General features: G+C 40.1%; 2 protein-coding genes across 10 annotated transcripts in view; one reads left to right on the plus strand and one right to left on the minus strand.

Annotated features, from left to right (window-relative positions):
• LOC137342605 (polyadenylate-binding protein 4-like) overlaps window positions 1-23,877 on the minus strand; it is a 378,766-nt gene that overhangs the window by 287,890 nt on the left and 66,999 nt on the right. The window lies entirely within an intron of this gene.
• Window positions 1-23,877, plus strand: part of LOC137342604 (homeobox-containing protein 1-like) — a 60,093-nt gene that overhangs the window by 33,324 nt on the left and 2,892 nt on the right. For 5 of the 9 annotated variants that reach the window (XM_068006603.1, XM_068006601.1, XM_068006604.1 and 2 more), the window contains exon 10: window positions 7,850-7,992. In XM_068006603.1, the coding sequence (XP_067862704.1) occupies window positions 7,850-7,990 (141 nt within the window). In that variant the 3' untranslated portion in view covers window positions 7,991-7,992. Of the gene's footprint in view, window positions 1-211; window positions 3,488-7,849; window positions 7,993-18,947; window positions 18,996-23,877 lie in introns of those variants that run through there. The other 4 variants (XM_068006608.1, XM_068006606.1, XR_010967299.1 and 1 more) reach the window with 3 other exon arrangements.

Consider the following 23,877-nt stretch of genomic DNA (forward strand, 5'->3'; position numbering starts at 1 on the left):
TAGCTCTACCTCCTAACATAATTTAGATCCTGACCTTTTGCCACACTTCAAGTGGTACAGTACTCAAACACACTGTGCCATTGCACTGGTAACTGGCATTTCAGTTCACTTACATCAAAGGACATGTTGAAGGAAATATTTTATCACCTGGCTTGGCATATTGATTGGTTCAATTTTCAATAAACTAAAGTGTGCTGTGCTTTTATTGCAGCATAGCGTAGAATATACTTGAATAACAGGATGGTCAGAACACGCAACAGTGCACTTAAGCTTTACATACTTAATGCACAAGCAGAAGACTGTGAAGAATAAGACCTCGTTATTGTTATATTATGAATCTGTAGCCCTGAATGAAAGGAAAACAAGAATAAAACTGGACGGACCACTCGGCTGCGACCTAGGCATTGAATCAGTTCAAACGTCCATGCGTTGTCCTCCTCCCCAACATCTGGAGACTGGTGCCAATGTTGGGAGAGCTGCCCCACAGATTAGTCCAGCAACAGCCCGATGCAGTCATACTTGCCGAATCATATCTATCAGCCAATGTCCCAGACTCCTCCATCAGCATCCCTGGATATGTCTTGTCCCATCGGCAGGACAAACCTACCAGAGATTGGGTCATTGTGTTTTACAGACAGGTGGTCCTGGGAGTCCTCAACATTGACTCTGCACCCCATGAAGTCTCCTGGCTTCAGGTCAAACCTTTTGATTACCACCTACCATCCTCCCTCAGCTGATGAATTAGTATTCCTCCAGGTTGAACACCACTTGGAGCAAGCACTAAGGGCACAGAACGTACTCTAGGTGGGGACTGTCCATCACCAAGAATGGCTTAGGAGCACCCCCACTTGCTGAATTGGCTGAGTCCTGAAGTTACATAGCTGCCAAACTGGGCTTGCGGCAGGTGGTGAGAGAACCAACACGAGGGAATAATTTACTTGACCACGTCCTCACCAATTTACCTAAAAACAGATGGGTCTGTCCAGGGCAGCATTGATAGGAGTGACCAAGGCACAGTCCGTGTAGAGACCGTCTCATCTTCACATTGAGGACATCCTTCATCAAGTCGCGTGGTACTACTACCGTGCTAAATGAGATAGATTAAGAACACATCTAGCAGTTCAAAACTGGACATCCATGATGTGCTACGGGCCATTGGCAGCAGCAGAATTGTGTTCCACCACAATCTGTAACCTCACAGATGCCAGTCTTCAGCCAATTCGATTCACCCCATGTGACATCAAGAAATGGCTGAGTGCACTGGACAGAACAAAGGCTGTAGGCTCTGACAACATTTGGCTGTAGTGCTGCAGACCAGTGCCCCTGAACTAGCTGCATCCCTAGCTAATCTGTTCCAGTACAGCTACAACACTGGCATCTACCCGACAATGTGGAAAATTGCCCAGATATGTCCTGCCGACAAAAAGCAGGACAAATCCAACCTGGCCAATTACTTCCCCATCAGCCTACTCCCAGTCATCAGCAAAAGTGTTGGAATGAGTCATCAACACTGCTTTTAAGTGACATTTACTCACCAATAACCCGCTCACCGATGCACAATTTGGGTTCCGCCAGGATCACTTGGCTCCAGACCTCACGACAGCCTTGGTCCAAACATGGAGCTGAATTCCAGAGGTGAGGTGAGAGTTACTTCCCTTAACATTAATGCAGTATTCGATCGAGTGTGATCAAGGAGCCCTAGTAAAACTGAAGTCAACGAGATTCAGGGGGAAAACTGTCCAGTGGCTGAAGTACCTAGCACAAAGGAAGATGGTTGTGGTTTTTGGAGGCCGATCATCTCAGCCCCAGAACATCGCTGCAGGAGTTCCCCAAGGCAGCATCCTAGGCCCAACTATCTTCAGCTGCTTCATCAATTACCTCTCTGTCATAAGGTCAGAAATGTAGCTGTTCACTGATGATTTCAGTGTTCAACTCCATTGGCAATTCCTCAGATAATGAAGCAGTCCATGCCAGCATGCAGTAAGACCTGGATAACATCCAGGCTTGGGCTGATAAGTGGCAAATAGCATTCATGCCATACAAGTGCCAGGCAATGACCATCTCCAACAAGAGAGAGTCTAACCACCTCCCCATGACATTCAATGACATCATCATTGCTGAGTCCCCCACCATCAACATCCTGGGGGTCACCATATACCAGAAACTCAACTGGAACAGCCACATAAATGCCACGCCTAATACAGTAGGTCAGAGGCTGGATATTCTATTGTGAGTAGCTCTCCTGCTGATTCCCCAAAGCCTTCCCACCACCTACAAGGCATAAGTCAGGACTGTGATAATATTATCCATTTGGCTGGATGGGTGCATCTGCAAGAACACTCAAGAAGCTTAACACCATCCAGGACTTGATCGGCACCCCAACCACTAGCTTAAACATTCACTCCCTCCACCACTGGCATACCATGGCTGCTGTGTGCAATATCTATAGGATGCATTGCAGCAAGTCGCCTGGACTTCTTCGGCAGAACCTCCCAAACCCGTGATTTCCACCATCTAGAAGGACAAGGGCATCAGGTGCATGAGAACACCATTAACTCCAAGTTCCCCTGCAATTCATACACCATCCTAATTTGGACATACATTGTCATTCCTTCATTATTTCAGGATCAAAATTCTGGAACTCCCTACTTAACAGCATTGTGGTCCCATCTCCATGTAGACTGCAGCAGTTCAAGAAGGCGGCTCATCACCACCACCACCACCACCTTCTCAAGGGAAACTAGGAATGAGCAATAAATGCTGGCCTTGTCAGTGGCGTCCACATCCCGAAGAATGATATTTTTAAAAAAAAAGAGACCTTAATGTGACCGTCCTCATTTAGGATATGCAAGCTCTTCCATCAAATTGGAAACAATTGTCTGCAACACCCCAAAAAGATTTGGGCATGTCACTGAATGACAAATAACCACATTTTCTGCCTTCCTTACTATTCTGCACAGTGATTCATTCACTCCACTTTTATCTTTTATGCATACACTCCAACACCATGGTCACCAAATCTTGTGTTACTTCAGGGTTCTCTTTATCTGTATGACACTTTCTTCATCTCTCCTTGTTTTTTTATTAGCTTTATTGAGTAAACTGTTTTTGTCCAGAACTGCAGTTTCTTCTGTACTGAATTGCATTTGGAGACCAACTTATTTCAATAAATTCATTTTGTGCAGTTGAATCACTATCTCTAACACGTTGTGTGATTAGCCCCTCATTGACAAGACATTTGATATACACTGTTTCAAGGAGAAAAGTGGTTCCCCACAGACTGCTGATTGAGTAATTAGGGCCCTGATACAGCTCAGACCTGATGCATTTCTCTAATCATGTTTGTGTGTAACAATATCCTGAATACTTTTTGGAGGTTAGTTTTCAGATTGTTTTGGGTTCTTGGTTGCACTCTTTTGTATTATTTATGACTGAATTTAAGCATTTACCTAATGTGGATTCATTGATTAGACATGAATTCATCAAAACAGCTTTTGAATAATAAATAAGTGAAATGATTCAATGGTTAATTTTATTGTGACACTTTGATTTTTAAAAGACAGCTCTTGTGTTGAATAGCACTGACTTTATAAGCCTTTGAGAGGATGAGAAACCAATAGTCAGAAACACCAGACCTTGCATCCTTGAAATCTTCAGTCAGTGAACACCACATGGGATTGACTCATCAATTTAGATATGATGATTGTCATTTGAATTACTTTATATTGATTTTAGCTTGGAAAGACCATCCTTTTTTGTTTAATGGTGTCCCTCCTCCTTAGCGGGTATCTGTAGATGCTCTAGTGTGGTTGGGCTTTGCTTAATCACTGGTAAATTATAAAACAATACATTCTTGAAATACATTAGCAAACAAAAACTGCGTTCAAACCTATCCTGGTTATTTTAAGTAACTGGTCATCGTTTCATTAAACAACAAGGTTCTACCTGCACCTGAACCCAGCAGCTGCTGATTAATATGTCCACAAATCTTTGATTAACAATAGACTACAAGACGAACCTGATTCACACCTCCCCGTCCATATCCTTAACAGTATTTAAAATTGCATTTTTGGCTGCATAAAATCCTGATTGCATGGTGGATCAGTTAACATGGCGGGCGCCATAAGACAATGAGTTGCTCATCTAGTGGCAGCTGTTCTTGATTTGAGGTGTTACTCCTGAAAAAAAAATTGATCTGATCATATCTATGACACAAGCAGATTAACCATCATAGTTTGGCACTGAATTAGCTGAAAAACTGATCTTTTTAGTCAGTTTTCAATCAATTAAAGCCCTCATAAATGAATGGTGAGAGTCGAATGGAAAACAAAATAAGTGTTTTATTGTTACTGCTTTTAAGAGACAAAAGGATTACAGCAGATTAAATTAGATTTCCAATAAGTAAAAAAAGAATAGGGAGAACGGACAGAAAAGGGAAGATGGCGATTCCTATTTAAAATTGTGTTTTTTATGGGTTATTTTGAGATTAATATTGAAATAGCAAACTCCTGACACTTGAGTGGGTTTATTACTGTAATACAATTTGTTTCTTCATCATAATGGCTAGCCCAGGGACATTTTTATTTCCCAGGCGTTCAATCGTGGCTTTCAAAAAGGAATTGGATAAATATTTGAAGGGAAAAAATTTGCAGGGGTGCTGGAAAAGAGCAGGGGAATGGGACTAACTGGATTGCTTTTACAAAGAGCCGGCACAGGCTCGATGGGCCAAATGACGACCTCCTGTGCTGTAACCATTCTATGATTCTAGGGGTTGCTGGCAGTCTATGGGTCCACAGGCTGGGTTTCAGAAAGCATGTTTCAGCAATCACTAGAATCCATGTTCTTATATGGAGATTTTACTGCATACTACTGTGAACTCAGTAATGAGCTTTTCATCTGCAATAAAAGACAGCATTATGAGATCCAAGACAAATGAAATGTTAACCTTAAATCAAAACAGTCCAATTTAAATGAAAAAATATAAAACTGTTTAATATTTTTAAAAATATAAACATGCTATTAAAATAATGGCACTCCTGAATTAGAGTAAAAATTAGAATTGGAGTGGATAGCTCCAGTTAAAGAGCTGGCACAGGCATGATCGATTAGCCTCCTGGGCTGCAAATACTATTATTCTAACTGTAAAATTGAGATTTTTGCTATATTACAATCAATCACGTGGCATTTAAAAATATACAGTTAACATTTCTAGCAGAGTAGTTCTTCTGCTACCTCGTCCCTATTTCAAAATCAACAAATGATACAGTGTGAATAAGGCTCACCATCACTCCAGTTAATCTAGGGGAGATGTTTGGTTCAGTTAGAGTTGTGTTAAAGCAGCAAAAAAACAAAAATAAGTATGAAAAGATTTTTTTTAAAGAGGCTTTCAAATGGATCTCTCCAGCGTTTTTTGAGGATGTAACTAGCAGGGTAGATAAAGGGGAACCAGTGGATATCGTATATTTGGATTTTCAACAGGCATTTGATAAGGTACCACATAAAAGGTTGTTGTTACACAAGATAAGAGCTCATGGGGTTGGAGGTAATATATTAGCATGGATAAAGGATTGGCTAACAGACAGAAAACAGAGAGTAGGGATAAACGGTTCATTTTCAGGTTGGCAGGCCGTAACTAGTGGGGTGCCGCAAGGATCGGTGCTTAGGCCTCAGCTATTTACAACCTATATTAATGACTTAGATGAAGGGACCGAGTGTGGTGTATCCAAGTTTGCTGACGATACAAAGCTAGGTGAGAAAGTAAACTGTAAGGAGGACATGAAGAGTCTGCAAAGGGATATAGACAGGTTAAGTGAGTGGGCAAGAAGGAAGCAGATGGAGTATAATGTCGGGAAATGTAAGGTTATTCTCTTTGGTAGGAAGAATAGAAAAACAGAATATTTTTTAAATGGTGACAAACTATTAAATCTTGGTGTTCAGAGAGATTTGGGTGTCCTCGTTCAAGAAACTCAAAAAATTTAGCATGCAGGTACAGCAAGTAGTTATCAAAGCAAATGGCATGTTGGCCTTTATTGCAAGGGAGTTGGAATACAAGAGTAAGGATATCTCACTATAATTGTACAGGGCTTTGGTGAGACCTCACCTGGATTACTGTGTACAATTTTGGTCTCCTTATCTAAGGAAGGATATACTTGCCTTAGAGGCAGTGCAATAAAGGTTCACTAGATTGATTCCTGGGATGAGAGTGTTGTCCTTTGAGGAGAGATTGGGTCGAATGGGCCTATACTCTCTGGAGTTTAGAAGAATGAGAGGTGATCTCATTTAAATGTGTAAGATTCTGAGGGGGCTTGACAGAATAGATGCTGAAAGGTTGTTTCCCCTTGCTGGAGAGTCTAGAACTAGGGAGCATAGTCGCAGATAAGAGGTCGGCCACTTAGGACTGAGATGAGGAGGAATTTCTTCACTCAGAGGGTTGTGAATCTTTGGAATTCTCTACCCCAGAGGACTGTGGATGCTGAGTCGTTAAGTACAATCAAGGCTGAGGTAGATAGATTTTTGGACTTTAGGGGAATCAAGGGATATGGGGATCGAGCGGGAAAATGGAGTTGAGGTCGAAGATGATTTCATTGAATGGCAGAGCAGGCTCAAGTGGCCGTATGGCCTACTCCTGTTCCTATTTCATATGTTTCTTAAACCATGCAGACCAGAGGTTTCCAGATGGGGTATGAAAGTCTTGGTCTAAGGAACAGAAAAGTAGGCTATGGGGGTGGGAGGGATGTGCAGCAGCCAAGGTTTCTACTCATTACTATCCTGTAACCCTTACTGGAAAATATGTGATTATGGCCATTAGGTCAAGGAGAAGATTGGGCTTGACTGGAAAGCCTAGTGACATTCAAATGTCTAGGGTTGAACATGAAGAATGGCCATTTTGGCAACTTACTGGAGGGCTGTCAGCCCTTATGCAACCATCCCCAAGCAAGAGTCAGCATCTTCAGAAAGGAGAGAGAAAACTCAGGGCAAGGGGAAGAACTTCACAGGAGCGTTATCAAACAAAATTTGACAAAATTCATAAACCACTAAGGCTTTACCTCAACATGTGTTATCCAAATCTGCAACATTAGTTTACAATCTTACCACCCACTCCTGGGTACTCATTAGAAACCGATGTTTGTACTACTGTGTCTAAATGAATAGGGTTGTCTGTGAATGATAGATAATATTTGCAATAATGGTGCCTTATGGCTCATTCTTTGTGTATAAAAAAAGCACGTTTATTGTTTGCTTGGCGTACATAAAATAAAACAACCTTTGTCTCCAACAACAACTTGCATTTATATAGTGCCTTTAACATATAAAAACATCCTAAGGTGCTTCACAGAGGCATTCATTCCAGTCCTGAGAGGCTACCTTTAGTGAGATTTAGAACAAAAGCTGGCTGGAAATGTTAGCTGATCTATTTTCTGTTCTTTTTAAAACAACATATTCAAATCTGAAACTTCAAATAAGTTTTTTGACAACTAAATTCTCACTATTGATAGTTCTAGCCCCCAACTACAACAAGTGCAGCATTGTTACATCAGGACCAGAAAGTTAAAGAATTTTGAGAGAATATTCACAACCAAAACTATCCTAGTTAATCATGGGGACTAACAAGCTGAAATTATTAGAACATATATGTTGAAAAACCTGCACTTTTTGTGGGTATATTGGATAGACTTTCTCATAAGTGAGCAGCTGGGCAAGTTATACTGCTAGCAGTATATATATCTACCTCTGTGGAGACTGACACACAACATATGTTAATGCTGAACTGTAACATTATGTTTGATTTTTGTTAAATCCAGTGCTACTTATATGGCAGTTTGTGTTTTTACCCTTCTCCCCTCCTTAGGATGAAAATACTTGCCATAGTGACCATCAGCAAGATCCCATCTCATTGGCTGTCGAAATGGCAGCTGTCAATCATTCGGTCCTAGCTTTGGCCGGCCAGGGTGGAAGTGAGATCAAGACAGAAGCAATCGACGATGATTGAACGTAAGGCTGAAGGCAATCAGGATTATATAATGTTATAGACTATAGCCACCTTCTTCCCTGTTATATGTACTGTTCCGCAACAGACTATTAGATGTATATTTATCATTTGTTTGTTCGCTGTGCGTTAAATTGAAAGAAAAGTTCTCATATCATTTTTATAGCTGCCAATGTGATCATCTCATATTAACATATCAGTGAATAGAAGTTGTCAGGTGTGACTAGTGCTAAGGTTTGCTGACGGCTGACTGTGAACTCAACAACCATGTTTTTAATGTATTACTGCACATTACCCAATACAGTTGAAACTATTAGCTGAAGGCAAAATAAAAGCGTTTTCTATTTTCTAAATTTTACATAGCTAGTTTTTTATTAGGGAGGTACGAACAAAAAGTCAAACCAGACCAAACTGGCCCAAAGTAGGAAGTTGTATGGGCCCAGAACACATGCTCTCCAGTTTCTTCAAGGTTCCAACTTCTGGAAACTGAGAAACAGGTGCCTCCATACACACTCACACTAGATTTTACATTGGGCATTTCAGATTGGGCTTTGTTCGTTTGCTCCTATTTTTCAGCATGTTTTTAAATCAGAGCTAGGGTAGACTTTGTACAGTCAAATCCTATTGTGGTCGTTCCCTGATCAAATCAATTCCCTTCAATTCAATTTTTATTTTTAAAATTTCTTTTTAAACTTACTTGTAGAGGATTTGGTTGTACTTCAGCCTGCAAACATTCTCTGGATGAGCCTTCCACCCTCCCTTCATGTCTGTTTGTGTATGTGCAATTAGATGGTGAAACTTACAATAACTAAAAAATACTCTTTGGAATTTGCATCTCAGGTTAAGGAGGAACAAAATGTTTGGATCTGACACACCTTCTATAAGAGACAATTTACTGTCACTGGGTGCACTCTGTCAATTTCCACTTCCCCAGAAGCAAGGTTATATTTAATGAGGTCTGAAAAACACCTCACTATTACAATGCTCTCATCAGTCTAATGGTCATTGTGTCTGTAATTGAGCTCGGTAACAGCACAGTATCATTTTTATACAGATGTGGTTTTGTACTGTGTGAAGAGTTACAGAAGTTAATTCAGTATTAAATTTGATGTCAGAAAAGTTAACTTGTTAGCTGTTTTACTGTGGGGCGAGGTCAAGCACAAAGACCGAACACACAAAGTGCTCACAAACTACGTGCTTAAGATCTACCCACAGCTAGAGAATTTTTCTCAATGCCACATAGGTTTCATTATATCTAGTGTATCTTGTAACAACTATCTATAAAACGGCATTATTGTTTCAAAAATTACTCTTCTGGCTATTTGGAAATTGGTGGGTAACAAAACAGCAGTTACGTTTACCAGGAAAGGCCAAACAGGGATCGCCAAGTAGCTACAACAGGACAGAGTTGAATTTGCTACTTAAGCTTTCCTTCTCTTGGATTGGCTGAGGAATGTCACCCCATATGTAGAGATGTCCCTGGCTGTACTGCCCTATTTTCCCACCCAGGAGGACACTGGTTTAAGGAGGTTAATTTAATTGTGTATGGGATGGAGACGTGGGTGAACACTGGCAGTAATGAGGATTGTCAGATTCAAACTTTGTACTCATTTGTAATCTGGGTGCCTATAGAACAAGAACCCAAGTGATTTCATAAGTGGGTTTTCATTGTTGTAAAATGTTCTCACAAGGAGTTTACCTTGTGATGCAGTGTCTCCACATCTCCCGAAGTTAAAATTGAGGAGAAATTTGACATGTTATTGATCTTCTTGCAAATGTTTCGTTACCCAAAATTGTCACCATGAGGGATCAGAGGTTTTTTAAAAAAACACCCCTTGAAGCTACTGTTGCTGAAGAAAACTTCAAAGGAATGAAGCTAAGTTCTAGCAGAAACTTTTTTCAAAAAAACCTACGTCATAGCCATGGATTTAATTCTAGGCTGTAATTATAATCCAGATTCACAAGCATTCCTGCTTCCTGTGAAGTAGTTCAGTAAAAACAATACCACTTGGGTTTGCCAAATTAGCAGAAAGTCTAGAAACAAGCTGGTCTAGTCCCAGTCTATAATGAGGCTGGTTGCTAAGCTAACAATATCCTAATACTGTCTTGTACACTGCTGCCAGGATAATGACATAAATGTTGCATTTATTAATTTGCTTGGCTGTTATGCCTGTGGCACAGGAAAAGAGTATAATTCAGTGATAAAACTTTCGAAGTGTTATTTTGATTATTACCGTAGTCAGTATTCTATACATTCTGACCTTTTATTTATGCAGCATTTATCTAAGTCTTCACCTAATTCATCCACGTAGGTAAAGTGTTACAGCTATTATCAGCTTCAGACTTGCAAGGCGGAGATGGACCGCAACAGAACAGCCTTTGGTTTTCTATAGGATATTCTGATTATCTCATAGTTCAGGATGTTGCCCTTTTTCATGATATAATGGATACCTTAGTGTTAAAACATTCACAAACCATAAAATTATACTTTGCGACTATTACTGTACAAACCATAATGCCCTCATTTGGCATTCTTTTTTATGCTATTTTAAAGGACATGTTAACTCAATTATTTATTTTAAACGGGTTAAGGTCTCCATTAAAATAGTAGACAAAGGGATGTCATACAAACACTAATATTTGTACTGTGCAACTTTGGGGGCACTGAGTTTTGAAATCATAGTTCATCCACATTTTAAATATTTAAAATTGTTAATGAATTTCTAAGAACAGAATCGTACGCATCACACCATGAGATGAAACTTACTAAATGAGAATGGGTGACCTATAACTCATGACTTTGTTGTTCACAAGATATGAAGTCACCCATACTCATTTTAATGAAAACAGTATTTTGTAGTTTAATGTGCAGGATCCTCTATATCCTGAAAGGCATTAATAGCCTACTGACAGTAATGCACAGGATGAAAGTATGACAGAATCCTTTTGGTCATTTCTACTGTGGAACCTAACCTACAAATATGGGAGATTATTGACTCACGGCACTCTTTTCTTACCCATAAATGTTGCTTTTGGGATGTGTAAGAGGTTAAGATCTGAATTGAATCTGCTGACATATGAATTTTCATTCCTGCTGTTTTACAGTAATGACCAGTGTCTTTGCCAGAATGTTGCAGTGACATTACTACATTCTGTCACTTTAAAAAAATAAATTGAGAGCCAAATTATGAAAGTAACGTAAGAAACAATGTTTTTAATGAACAAATAAATTCAAACTTGTTTTGCTAATCTTTCTGTGGGGCCCAGTAACTCAGGTGGTTGACTACCTGATGGGTTGTCTGCCTTTTGAACAATTATCTTGATTGAGTCAGATTTATCAGCTGCCTGTTAGGGTATTACCTATTGTTCCATGTGATTGTGAGCCATATCATCATAGGTGGGAGGGAGAAACAACATCTGGCTCATTCTTGAATCACGGTTCATGTGGGAATTACGATTCAAGAGTGAGCCAAATGAATGGTCACAGAAAAGCTTGTGATTCAGACTGTAATCACTTAACAGCTGAAAGATAATATATGCTGGCAGGCAGCCTGCAAATGAGATAATAGGGAGAAAAAGGTATTCGGTGAAACAAAATATCAACTGTGTACTTTTGAGATGTTGAAAAGTATTGAAGTTCTAGACTAGACAGATGGAAAATTAAATGGGCCAAAGGACAAGGAATAGACCATTGAATGATTTTAAATGAACAACTAGTGAGTGAAATTCCTCTGTGCGTTAGAGCTACCAAAAGATGCTTTAGTGTGCATTTATATGTAGTAATTTGGTGTGTTAACAAAATTATACAGCATTTGCTAATTTTTGCCCATGCTCCTAGTATTCCTCTGGGGAATAATCTGTTATAATGCACAGATTTAGTGTTAACATTCTTCTACCTTTTTAAGACTTTGTTAAGCACCAATTAAAGGCAAATGTGCAAATTTGCTCACGTTTGCCTTCCACTCATGCTGCTATAAAGATATAAGGAATCTTACAACACCAGGTTATAGTCCAACAGTTTTATTTGAAAATAAAACAGTTGGACTATAACCTGGTGTTGTAAGATTCCTTACATTTGTACACCCCAGTCCATCACCGGCATCTCCACATCTTGGCTGCTATAAAGAGGCATTATTCCAGTGGTAGAGTCAGGAGAGATCCAGCGTGGAGTAGTGTAGAGACAATGGGCCATAATTTGCTGTGGCAGGGCATTAGTTAGACTTACCTTTGCATGTTTAGGTTTTTACATTTTTTGTGTGGCAAGTTGCTGAAAGCTGATAATGTCACAGCGAGGGAAACAGGGCATCTGGGACCTGAGTGAACAGGACAAGCAACTGTGTATCTCCTCAACCAATGAGATTGAAGGATTGTGAAATTAACAGCCCAAGGACTGAGAAGGAAGTGTAAATTAGAGTGGGTGAATTCAATGTTGAATCAGGTACAGAAAAAGAAGAGAGACAGAAATGAAAAGTAAAAAAAAATTTAAAATTTTACACTTTTAAATCTCCAACAATTAAAACCTGAAGGAATGAGACTCCACATTTGTAATAGTTAATTTTCAGTGCCGGAGAGGTTGACCGGCAGTAATTAACACTTATCACGGCCTTACAAGTGTACTTAGACTGAAAGGGACAAGACTTAACTTTCTGTGGTGAGTTTAGTTCGTATCTACTGCGCAAATACAGGAACTTCACGCCGTTCAATGCATGTTAATGGTGAGGCAGACAGCACGATGCCATTTTCGCGAAGCTAACGGCAGAGCAGCGCATTGCAGACAGCAACTTCTGGATCTTCACAATTAACCGCGCATTTGCCCCCTGCCTGGAGTTGCTGTAGCATTTGTGCCTAAATAACGGCGAGTGCCATTAGCCTCACCGTTATTTTTACAGCAAATTCTGGGCCATTGTAAGAAGCGACTTAACCGTTTCAATCCATGGGCATGTTCGCAAGTTTCACTTTACTAAGCGAATTGGAGTCGGATGGCCAGTAGAAAAGAGCCCCACAGGTCCAAGGCCATAGGAGGAACACCACCTGTTACTACCTCAGGCTTATATCTAGTGCAGTCAACAGCATTACCGTACCAAGGAACACGATGTGAGAAGGCTATTCTTCATCAAAGAAGCCATCGATTAATTGTGCCATCAGCTGAAACCATACCTTCAGGCAAGGATCAACATTAGAATTGTACTGCCAGTATCCGTAAAATCGACAGTATTTCCAGGCAACAACAGGAAATACGGCAGGAGTCAGTCAGAATGTGGTTCACCACCGCATGGAATTCAGCACCAGGATGTAGTCGGCGACTGAGACATGCAGGGTTTTTAGAAAGATATGGTATTCCCAGAGTGCAAGATCACATTGACTGCACCCAAACTGCCAGTCAATTACCTTTGCAATGTCCCATGGTATTCGTCAATGAAAAAGGGATACTACTCTATGAACATTCTAAGGGTGTGCAACCACCACCAAATAATTTTATATATCAATGATGGTTTCTAGGGAACGCTCACAACATAAGGGAGTCATGGGTTCCTCACTCATCCCATGGTAAGTACAGTTTAAACAGTTGACTGTGCAGAGATCCAGGCTGCCCATTTGAAACATGACTCACAACAGTACTATACCCTTCAGCAAAGAATCTACAGTAAAGCACGTATGAGAGTCAAGCGCTGCAGTGAATAGTGAATTTGGTATGCCGAAGGAGTGGTTCTGATGTCTGGACTACACTAGCACTTTTATACAATATGCCCTGTAGAGAGTTGGTACAATGGTAGTAGTGCACTGCATGCTGTACAGGGTAGTTCTCCTTTGGCCTCACATCTGCATACCTTCATCTGCAAATTGTGGTTTCTGTCGATTGTGTTGTCCCTCCATTTCTCCAAGAAATTATGCACTCCGCAGCTATGTTGGCCCATAGAGCAATATTCAAAGTGGCTGTTTAACTATCTAAGCAGCTTTTTAAAGGTGTTTTTAGATTGACCACTCCGTTATTTGTTACTTTTATTTTTAATGTACCGTAACACACCTGAACTTCCAGAAGGCACACAGAGTAAAACTGTTCATTCCTCCAAGTGCAAAAAAAGGGAAAAATTGTAACTCCCATTTAATGCATTGTCTGTGCATTAAGAGGAATTTCGCCCTGTAGAGTGGGGAGGGTGTGTTTTTACATGGAGCAGCATACTGAACAAGTATTCTAGCAATATGCTGCTAAGAACCTTTTGGCTGGTAATAGTTCCTGATCATGGCACAAATTTAATGAATTGCTGATGGACTGACAGAATTCTCTCTCTCTCTCCCTCTCTTCCCCACCAACCATTCAAAACAAATATAGGATGGAACTTTTGGAGGTCCAGTGCCACTTGGCATTAATGGGCAAAAATTCACGGGCAATGCTTCCATGATTTTCCAATAAGCTGCCCGCTGTGTGCAAGGGTCCAGCGGTTCCACGGGGCTTTCGAATGCTCCATCCACATTCTCAACAACTGTTTTCAAAGAGGTTACTTTGGAACTAGACCTATTGAGAAAGAAAACTATAAAATCAAGGTGATGGACAAAACAAAAAAATCAGGACAGGTTTCCTGCCACTGAAGCTTACCTTTAGAGGTTATGATATCTGGCTGAACAGAAGAAAGGAAAAATATAGGCTGAGATGGGTGGGTTAGAGTACTTGGCCTTAATCTTTGTAAACACACCACTCGTATATTAAAGTGTGAGTGGTCTGGACAAATTGACAAACATACGAGATTTACACTGGTGTCTGAAATCATGTAGGTTCTTAATATCTAGTAATTGAGTTGAATAGTTTGACCTCAGAAACCTGTTATCTTTAAAAAAGAAAACAATTAAACATGCTATCAAATGCATACTTGTGAGTGTCAGGTGAAAATAGGATCAGGTTTGATTGTGACGCTCTCCACAGTTGATCAACCTTCCCAGTGTCATCCAGTATGAAGAATGGCTACTTGGGTGAGATACCAAAGGGCTGCTGGTGCCTTTTGAACTGTGCACTATTAAAATTAATCTCTTCAGAAAACAAACACATCACAAAGAGTTAAGGTGGAGGCAGGTTGTTAAGGAAGAAATGCAGTATTATCAGCTGAGGCACAGGATATGATCGGCATACTGAGCATGTCAGGAATGAATAACTGATAATATTTTGGGTGCTAACAGTCGTAAAGACTGTAGTATGACCAGGGAAAGAAAGAAAACTTGCATTTATATAGCTTCTTTCATGTCCCACATCATCCCAAAGTGCTTTGCAGTCAATGAATTACTTTTGAAATGCAATCATGATTCTTTTGTAGGCAAACATGGCAGCCAATTTGCATAGACAAAGGTTGCACAAGTAACAATGAGATAAATGACCAGTTAATCAGTTGTAGGTGGTGTTGATTGAAGGAGGAATGTTGGCCAGGATACCAGGAGAACTCCCTTGCTCTTCTTTAAATAGTATTATGGGATCTTTTACCTGAGCAGGCAGACACTGCCTCGGTTTAACAGCACCTCTGACAATGCACTGAAATGGCAACCTAGATTATGTGTTCCAGTCCTGTAGTGGAACTTGAACCCCAACTTTCTGACTCAGAGGCAAGAGTGATACCACTGAGCCAAGCAGATAATTAATCTTAATTGCACTGATATCCATAAATATTTCAAAAGTAGGTATGTCATAGCACACCATACTGCACTGTAGTCAACTTCTAGCACTGATGCTGCCATAATTACATGTGGAGCTGTATTTTTAAGGATTCTTTCCAAAGTGCAAAGGAGTACTTTGAAACAAGAGCACCCTCTGGTGCATGGCTTCCATTTTGCAGGCACAACAGTTTACAATATATTTTAACTATCCCACTATACTGTGCTCACTTTCACATGGATTCTCATAACATGGAAATGTGTGTGGGTATGTTTCCATGTGGAAGTGACATCCCTATTGACAAGTATTCTGTTAGCATACAAGGCTAATCAATGAGTCACACTTTTTTACAGACATATATGTTTACAGCAAAGAAGGAGACAAATTGGGCCATTGAGTCTGTGCCGGCTCTTTGCTAGAGCAATTCAAAACTAATTCTACTGTTGTTCTCCCATAGCCATGTATCTTTTCTTGTCCACTTTTCTCTTAAAAGATGCAGTGTTCTCTGCCTCAGTCATTCCCTGGAGCAATGCATTCCATGCTCAAACAACCTTTTGTACTAAAATTTCTAACCGCTCTCCTAGTGACCATTTTAAATTGATGAGTTCTCGGGGGTGAAGAGGCGGCTGCAATTTTGAGGCCCTGGTCTCATTTACATTGTGGCGGCGAGCTGCCGGGCCCCAGCCAGACTGGTCAATATCGGGCCACTCTGGCCGACAGCTAGGTAAGTACGAGGGTGGGGGCGGGGGGGCGGGCGAGGGTGAGGTACAAAAATAATTCCAAACTTTCCTTTGCTGAGCCTCTTCGACTACATCACTCGTGAAACTGGTCAAATGTGCATGACCTAAAATGGCAATCGGGGTTATAGGACCCTGATTTGCATATTAAAAGCGGCCTACCGCCTGAAACATGCAGGCACTTTGAGCGCTCAGCGGTGGGTCCTTTTCTAAACAGTGCCGGCCACATCGTCCGTGTTAATGGAGCGGTAAGGCAGCCAACTCCAATTTGAGGCCCTTACCGCCCTGTTAACGTCAGGCATAGCCGGGGAAAATCAGCACCCTAGGCATTCCCAACTAGAAGAAATAGTCTTTCCTTATTCACCCTTTCTATCAAAACCCTTCAAATTTTAAAAGAACATCTATTAAATCATCTCTTGGTCTTCTTTGCTGTAGTAGAAATAGGCGCAGTATCTTGCATCTCTCGTCATAGCTATAGTTTCCCATTCCTGCCATTATCCTGGTGAATTTACACTGTATTCTCTATGGCTTTAATGTCCTTTCTATAATGGGGTGCCCAAAATTGCATACAGTAGTCTAACAGTAGAATTCTCTACTGTAGAATTAATAATGTATGTAGGTTCCAATATATAGTCTACATCAGTAAAGTACCAATTAAGCATCTAAAATGTTAAGCCTGAGAATTGCAACATTTAGATTTACAATTGGCATTTACTGATTTAAATTCAACAGATGTAGAAACTGTTAGCTTAATTGGTGGTGGTTGGACTGTAAAGCTCTATTGCACATCTATAATGTCCCTCACATTGGGAGAAAAAAGCAATGTTTGCCGTTGTGTGTGTACTTGGCTAATGAATTGAAAACGGTTTTTAAAAAGTGAAATGAAGACTTAATTACTGTGTTATTAAAATTGAAACAGATTGGTTTGTGCTGAGTTAATTGATTTCATTTGGGGTGACAGTTGGGATGGTACAATTGGTCTCAGTGCCCCTGGCCAAGGAGGGGAAGAAAACCTCCAAAGATAACAAGCCAAGGTTGCTGCTTCTAATTGCTGTCCAGTTAACAATATTGGAAAGTATGCGTGTGTGGATGTCAGCAAGCAGGGAGAAAACTGAATGGAAAAAATAAGCTCAACAGCTGTAGCAAAGTGAAAAGCAAATAGAATTCCTCATATTATAAACTGAAAAACAAGCTTAAAAGCAGAATTTTAATTAATTGAAAATAATTTTTAACAATGTAACACAGTAACATTTTGGAATGTAAAATAAAATTGCTGGTGCCCAGTTATAATTTGATTATGATTGTAAGATGCTATTTAGGAAGAAATTTTTGAAGTTACAGGAAAGATTGCAGGAAGCTGCACAAGTCAAACCAGTTCAAAAGTTGCTTTTTTATCCTTTTTTTTAAAAAAAAGGGAATGCTGTAAGCAACTACACCGTCACTGTACCGCCTTTCAAATGTCACAACTAGAGTTCTTCTACTTCAAACTAACTAGAATTACTAACTTTATGCACTTTATTTTATTTCACTGAGATAAATATACTGAACATTTAGTCTGTCTGATGTTGAAGGATGCTGCTCGTTAATAGTGAAATTCAGGGGAACAGTGTAACATGATTTTTTTAAAATAAGTTTTATCTGTCCTATTTATTTTTTTCAAATAAAAGCACTTCAAAGCTGCCTTTTCCCCCTTAGGGACACTGATCTCCCAAGTATCCAGGATGGTAGGACAAATGAAATTATGGGTATTTCTACACCATCATTGCTCCATTCTCCATTTAACAGGAAGCATGCTTGCTGCAAAAGGATGATGGTGTCCATTTTGCCCCCCCACTTTCTATTGGATCTTCTGACACTTAAGTAACTGGTGACATATCATCTTTTATTCAACATTTACCTCAAAATAACACCAGTCTCAACAATAGTAACTTTTAGTTTCCAAATAGTTACAAGTTCCAATAGTTGCCAATGTGATTGGCTAATGACACAAGAGGTGGTTTATATCAACCTCAGGTGAGTACAAAAGTATTATTTTACCACTCATGGCCCAAAGAATGAAGAACAGTTTAAAAAAGAATGTGATACTTTTGAACATTGTGTCTATAAACCAACCTTCATCTCGGCCTCCCCTTCCCCCAGCATACCATTCCTACTCTTGTGAAAATAATTACCAAGGGCTCTTAACTGAAGTCAGAGAAGCTATTGATGGGCTAATAGGACCCATTTGGTGAGCTTTTTATATGTCATCTCTGAAGGATGGGCCTATCCTAATTGGGGGAAGGGTTCCTCTTTACTTTTTATAAGAAATCAGAAATGTTCATGGAAAGATTTCCTGTGTTCCTTATTTGTGGTTAAATTGTAAACTTGTTCTTTATATTCATGTTTATGATTCTCCGACAAATAGCGAACAAAGGAAAGCTTCATCCATGGTATCAAACACTTTTATTCATAAAAACATACTAGTTACGACTGATGTCAAGTCTTATTTCTGTATGACTGCTGCATCGGGCTGATTTAAACACGACTGCCCTCTTCAAAGATAAATTCTAAATTAATAATTTGTAAATTGTTCATTGATTTTTCACAGATAAAATGGTGATGTAGATTTGACCAGCATATTTCATAGTGGACTGAGGTTTGTACCCTTTCAACTGAAAGCATGCATTTCCACTAAAAGTGCCTCTATTTTGCTATATAGCTCATGATCACTTTAGAGCACATGTGGCCCAACACGTTAAAAACAGTACTGTGTAATCTTTTAGCCAGGTAGACGCTACCACAATGATGGTTAGATTGTATATTGGCACGGTTGTTTTCAATTCACTCTCCAGTTTAGTTAATACACAGCTAATCACTTTTTACAGTTCAAGTAGCTTGTCAAATGCAATTAATCCATTGTAGAAGTGTATATAATACATTGTGGCAGGCATCCATTTGAAAAATCTGATCTAGTTTTCATTTGGATAGGTTAGGCCCAAACCATACTGTGCCCAGCTTGTGTTGGGTCAAGCACAAGTAAGACTACAGTTACAGTGATCTTCAGTGATTTTTAAGCCTAAAGGAGCAGCATAAACTATTGCTAGCTAATATTCCAGTTACACTGCCATGTTTGTGCCAGAGCAAATCCAGCAGAGACAAATCAATAAATTTGGCAATGCAGGTCCTCCCAAATTGCATACTCTTGTTGCATTAAAATGCTCCCCCTGAGAGGCAGGATTCATGCTAGGTATTAATTTGGAGCCACTGCAGAATAATCCTTACATGATGAGAAGTTGGATAAACATCAAGATTCCGTTTTTTAACAGAAATCAACCTTATTGTGTTTCTCGATATTCATGTCTCCTATCTGGGAAGCAGATGCTTTCTGTGTATTAATGTTCCCAGATGTTCCAACAGCAGGTTTTCAGCTGGAAGCATCAACGTAAATAGAGGCAATCTAAATTTTATTATAGGAGTTGCTGTGTAGTAAGTTTGCCAAGAGCTTCCCCAGATGGCTGTGGTAAAGTCTCTGTTTCAGAGTCATAGGCTTCAATTTTCACAGGAGTGTGGGGGGGGGGGGGGGGGGGTCCGCAAGGAAACCTAATATAAAACTTACCTTCTGGCCCACTATCTGGCTCCCAACAGGTTTGCCCGACACTGCTCCCCCACTCAAACCTCAGGTTGAAATTGCAGATCGGGTTCTGATGACATCATCAGACCTGATCTGCATGTTTAAAGTAGGACCCTGCCTCCTTCCTGCAGGTGTCCTGCTCAAAAGAGCAGGTTAGTATCGGGACACGGAACGGTAGCGGTATCAGAGGGGCTAAATGAATCACATTATTTTAACTGCGCCTTCCCTCCAGTTTCTGCTAGGTGGGGCTAGTTAAAATTGGGGCCATACAGTTTTGATTCCAGGTCTGTGGTGAGTTAGCTAATGGCTGCCAGACAGTCGTAGGGTTGCTCAGTTGGCTATAATGCCCTGGGTTTGGTTCCTGCTCCTGATCACCATACAGCAGTCTCTACAGGAAGTGTGTGCACGTGGATGCTGGATGAGGAAAAGAACAGGCTTTGTTGTGTTGTTCTTCACAGTGGAATAGTCTGCCTCTCACTCATTGTCGAGATTCATGTATGAATAACAGTTCCTTGGATGAGCTTTCAGAGGGTGACCAATACCCCATTGAAGGAATCAGTGCCTTCAAGAGGGGAGGGAATTTTTTTTTAAGTTAGTTTGCAGCCTTAGGATCCAAGGTGTTAAAGCTCACAAGTGCTCTGCTAGAGGGGAGGGCACTTAAACCCATATTATGGTGCAATACAAAATATTTGTTTCAAAATTGATTCAAAGCTCTCATTTGAATAAACAGAATTGTACAAGACAAAATGTCAGCTGTTTGGAAATATTAATACCAATGCATCATTTGTCAATTGCTTTGAGGTTCACCAATCAGTGAACCTTACAGTAGGGAACTACAATGTTGCTCAATCAGTTTGGAATTTAAGGTTCTTGTCTGACTGGAAATCAAACTCTGATCTGAGGGTAGCCTGTTAGATTATTGTTTATGTATGTTTTCAACCTCTTGAGAGAAGGGAGCAGATAAGGGAAAGAGGTTAACATTTTCAAATAGAACATGTTGGTGTGTCAATGTGATATATATCTACCAATGGATTTATAAGTAAATGCAAGTCACAACGTCCTATTTTTTGGTTTAAATAGGCTGCGGGGTTGAAACTTGAAGTGGATCAGTGAGCCACAGTAATGTAAAACCAGAGGTCAGTTGTATCAGACAGAATAATAGCAAGATACAGCAAGTTGTACTGGCAGAAAGAATTGTTGACCGATAAATTCCAAACTAAAATTGATGTAGTGATTTCAAGATAGAGCTGATTGTATTCTGACAAGTGTTGCCACTTTTTCAGAAACTGTCAGACTAAATTTGTCACCAGGTTGCCCACTAAATGGTATCATAGTTATGGTAAGTTAGTTTTGTTAGTGTGGTTAAAGAATACATATAGGGATGAAAAGATCCTGTATCTAGGGCATTCAAAAATATGTATGTAGTAGTTTTAGTCCCTGGGATGAGTATATATCAAGCTTCTAATGTTTGATTTACAATTATAAATTCATCATTTGATCAAAGATCATATATTAGAGTCACTTTGTTGTGACTGAAACCAGCAGCAATTTAGCCCATTAAATTGTTCCAGATGTCTGCAAGCAAGATAATTGGGGAATAATCAGAGTTTAAGTTGGATGACTGATTGTTTTCTAGTACTTATAGAATCATAGAATGGTTACAGCACGGAAGGAGGCCATTCGGCCCGTCAAGTCCACGCCGGCTCTTTGCAAGAGCAATCCAGCTAGTCCCACTCCCCTGCCCTTTCCCCGTAGCCCTGCAAATTTTTTCCCTTCAAGTACTTATCCAATTCCCTTTTGAAAGCCATGATTGAATCTGCCTCCACCACCCCCTCAGGTAGTGCATTCCAGATCATAACCATTGACTGTGTGAAACTTTTTTTCCTCGTGTTGCCTTTGGTTCTTTTGCCAATCACCTTAAATCTATGTCCTCTGGTTCTTGACCCTCTGCCAATGGAAACAGTTCCTATCTACTCTGTCTACACTCTTCATGATTTTGAACACTTCAATCAAATCTCCTCTCAACCTTCTCTGCTCTAAGGACAACAACCCCGGCTTCTCCAGTCTACCCACGTAACTGAAGTCCTTCATCCCTAGAACCATTCCATTAAACCTCTTCTGCACCCTCTTTAAGGCTTTCACATCCTTCCTAAAGTGCGGTGCCCAGAACTGGGCACAATACTCCAGTGTTTTATAAAGGTTCATCGTGACTTTCTTGCTTTTGTACTCTCTGCCTCTATTTATAAAGCCCAGGATCCCGTATGCTTTTTTTAACCGCTTTCTCAAGTTGTCCTGCCACCTTCAACGATTTGTCCACATATACCCCCAGATCTCTCTGATCCTTCGCCCTTTTTAGAATTGTACTCTTTAGTTTATATTGCCTCTCTTTGTTCTTTTTACAAAATGTATCACTTCACACTTTTCTGCGTTAAATTTCATCTGCCACGTGTCCGCCCATTCCACCAGCCTGTTTATGTCCTCTTGAAGTCTATCACTATCGTCCTCACTGTTCACTACACTGCCAAGCTTTGTGTCATCTACAAATTTTGAAATTGTGCCCTGTACACCCAAGTCCAAGTCCTTAATATATATTTTTTTTAAAAGCAGTGGTCCTCGTACTGACCCCTGGGGAACACCACTGTATACCTCCCTCCAGTCTAAAAAACAACTGTTCACCACTACTCTCTATTTCCTCTCACTTAGCCAATTTCGTACCCATGCTGCCACTGCCCCTTTTATTCCATGGGCTTCAACTATTGATGACAAGCCTATTATGTGGCACTTTATCAAATGCCTATTGGAAGTCCATATACACCACATCAACCTCATTGACCCTTTCTATTACCTCATCAAAAAACTCAATCAAGTTAGTTAAACACGATTTGCCTTTAACAAATCCGTGCTGGCTTTCCTTAATTAATCCCCATTTGTCCAAGTGACTGTTAATTTTGTCCCGGATTATCGTTTCTAAAAGTATCCCCACTATTGAGGTTAAACTGACTGGCCTGTAGTTGCTGGGTTTATCTTGTTACTTCTGCTATGCTTTTATTAATTGTTTCTATCCCTGCTTCATAGGACAAGATCTAAATAAAAATAATGATGTGATTTACAAATAGTCTAACGGACTTGTCTAGACTGATCCTGAGCTACGTTTTCAAAAGCTTCCCCTAAATAGATGCTGTATTCACACACACTGGTTAAATTGTGCTGGGCTCATCTTTCCTCTTACAGCTCACTCACTAATGGCATTTCCTCTTTTTACTGGGGTTTACCTGTAAGATGATGGAATAGAACTATTTGCTGAATAAAGCCAGGAGCTCTCACTACTGGAATCAAACAGCAATAATACATCAATGAAAAGGACTATTTAAAAATTCTGCTTAATTTAGAACATAACTTCATCAACATTCATCTGATTGGATTGCATTTGCAGGGCATTGTATTTGGGGAGAAAAGCAGATGTGCACATTACATCCAGTGCATTTAGTTCATTTCCAACCTAGCCATTAGATGACCGTGCAGTACTCACCAACAATCTTCCACTTTCAAAGTGTTTAATTCCTAAATGGACTCAACCATTTTCAGGGGACTTGGTGAGGGAGGGGGGGGTGGTGGGTACAGTGGATTCGCACAATCTCCTTTCACTTCTGAGACCTGGACTCAAATCAGATCTCCCCTGAAAAGTGTAAGGGTCCTATGTAAAATGAAAATGGGTAGTCCTAACCAAGTTCTCAGTGAGTGTAGACCTATAACTAACACAGATGAGTAATCACTCTGTGAAGCCATGAAGATAGCAACAATTGTACTGGTACAGTGGGGAAAGGAGTGAAGACCAGGTGGGGACACATTATTGCAGTAAGGTAATTGGGGCTTTACTTTGCATCTCATCCATGCTATACCTGACCTC

Source organism: Heptranchias perlo, chromosome 26, assembly GCF_035084215.1.
Source record: "Heptranchias perlo isolate sHepPer1 chromosome 26, sHepPer1.hap1, whole genome shotgun sequence".
In the NCBI taxonomy this organism is placed as follows: Eukaryota; Metazoa; Chordata; class Chondrichthyes; order Hexanchiformes; family Hexanchidae; genus Heptranchias; species Heptranchias perlo.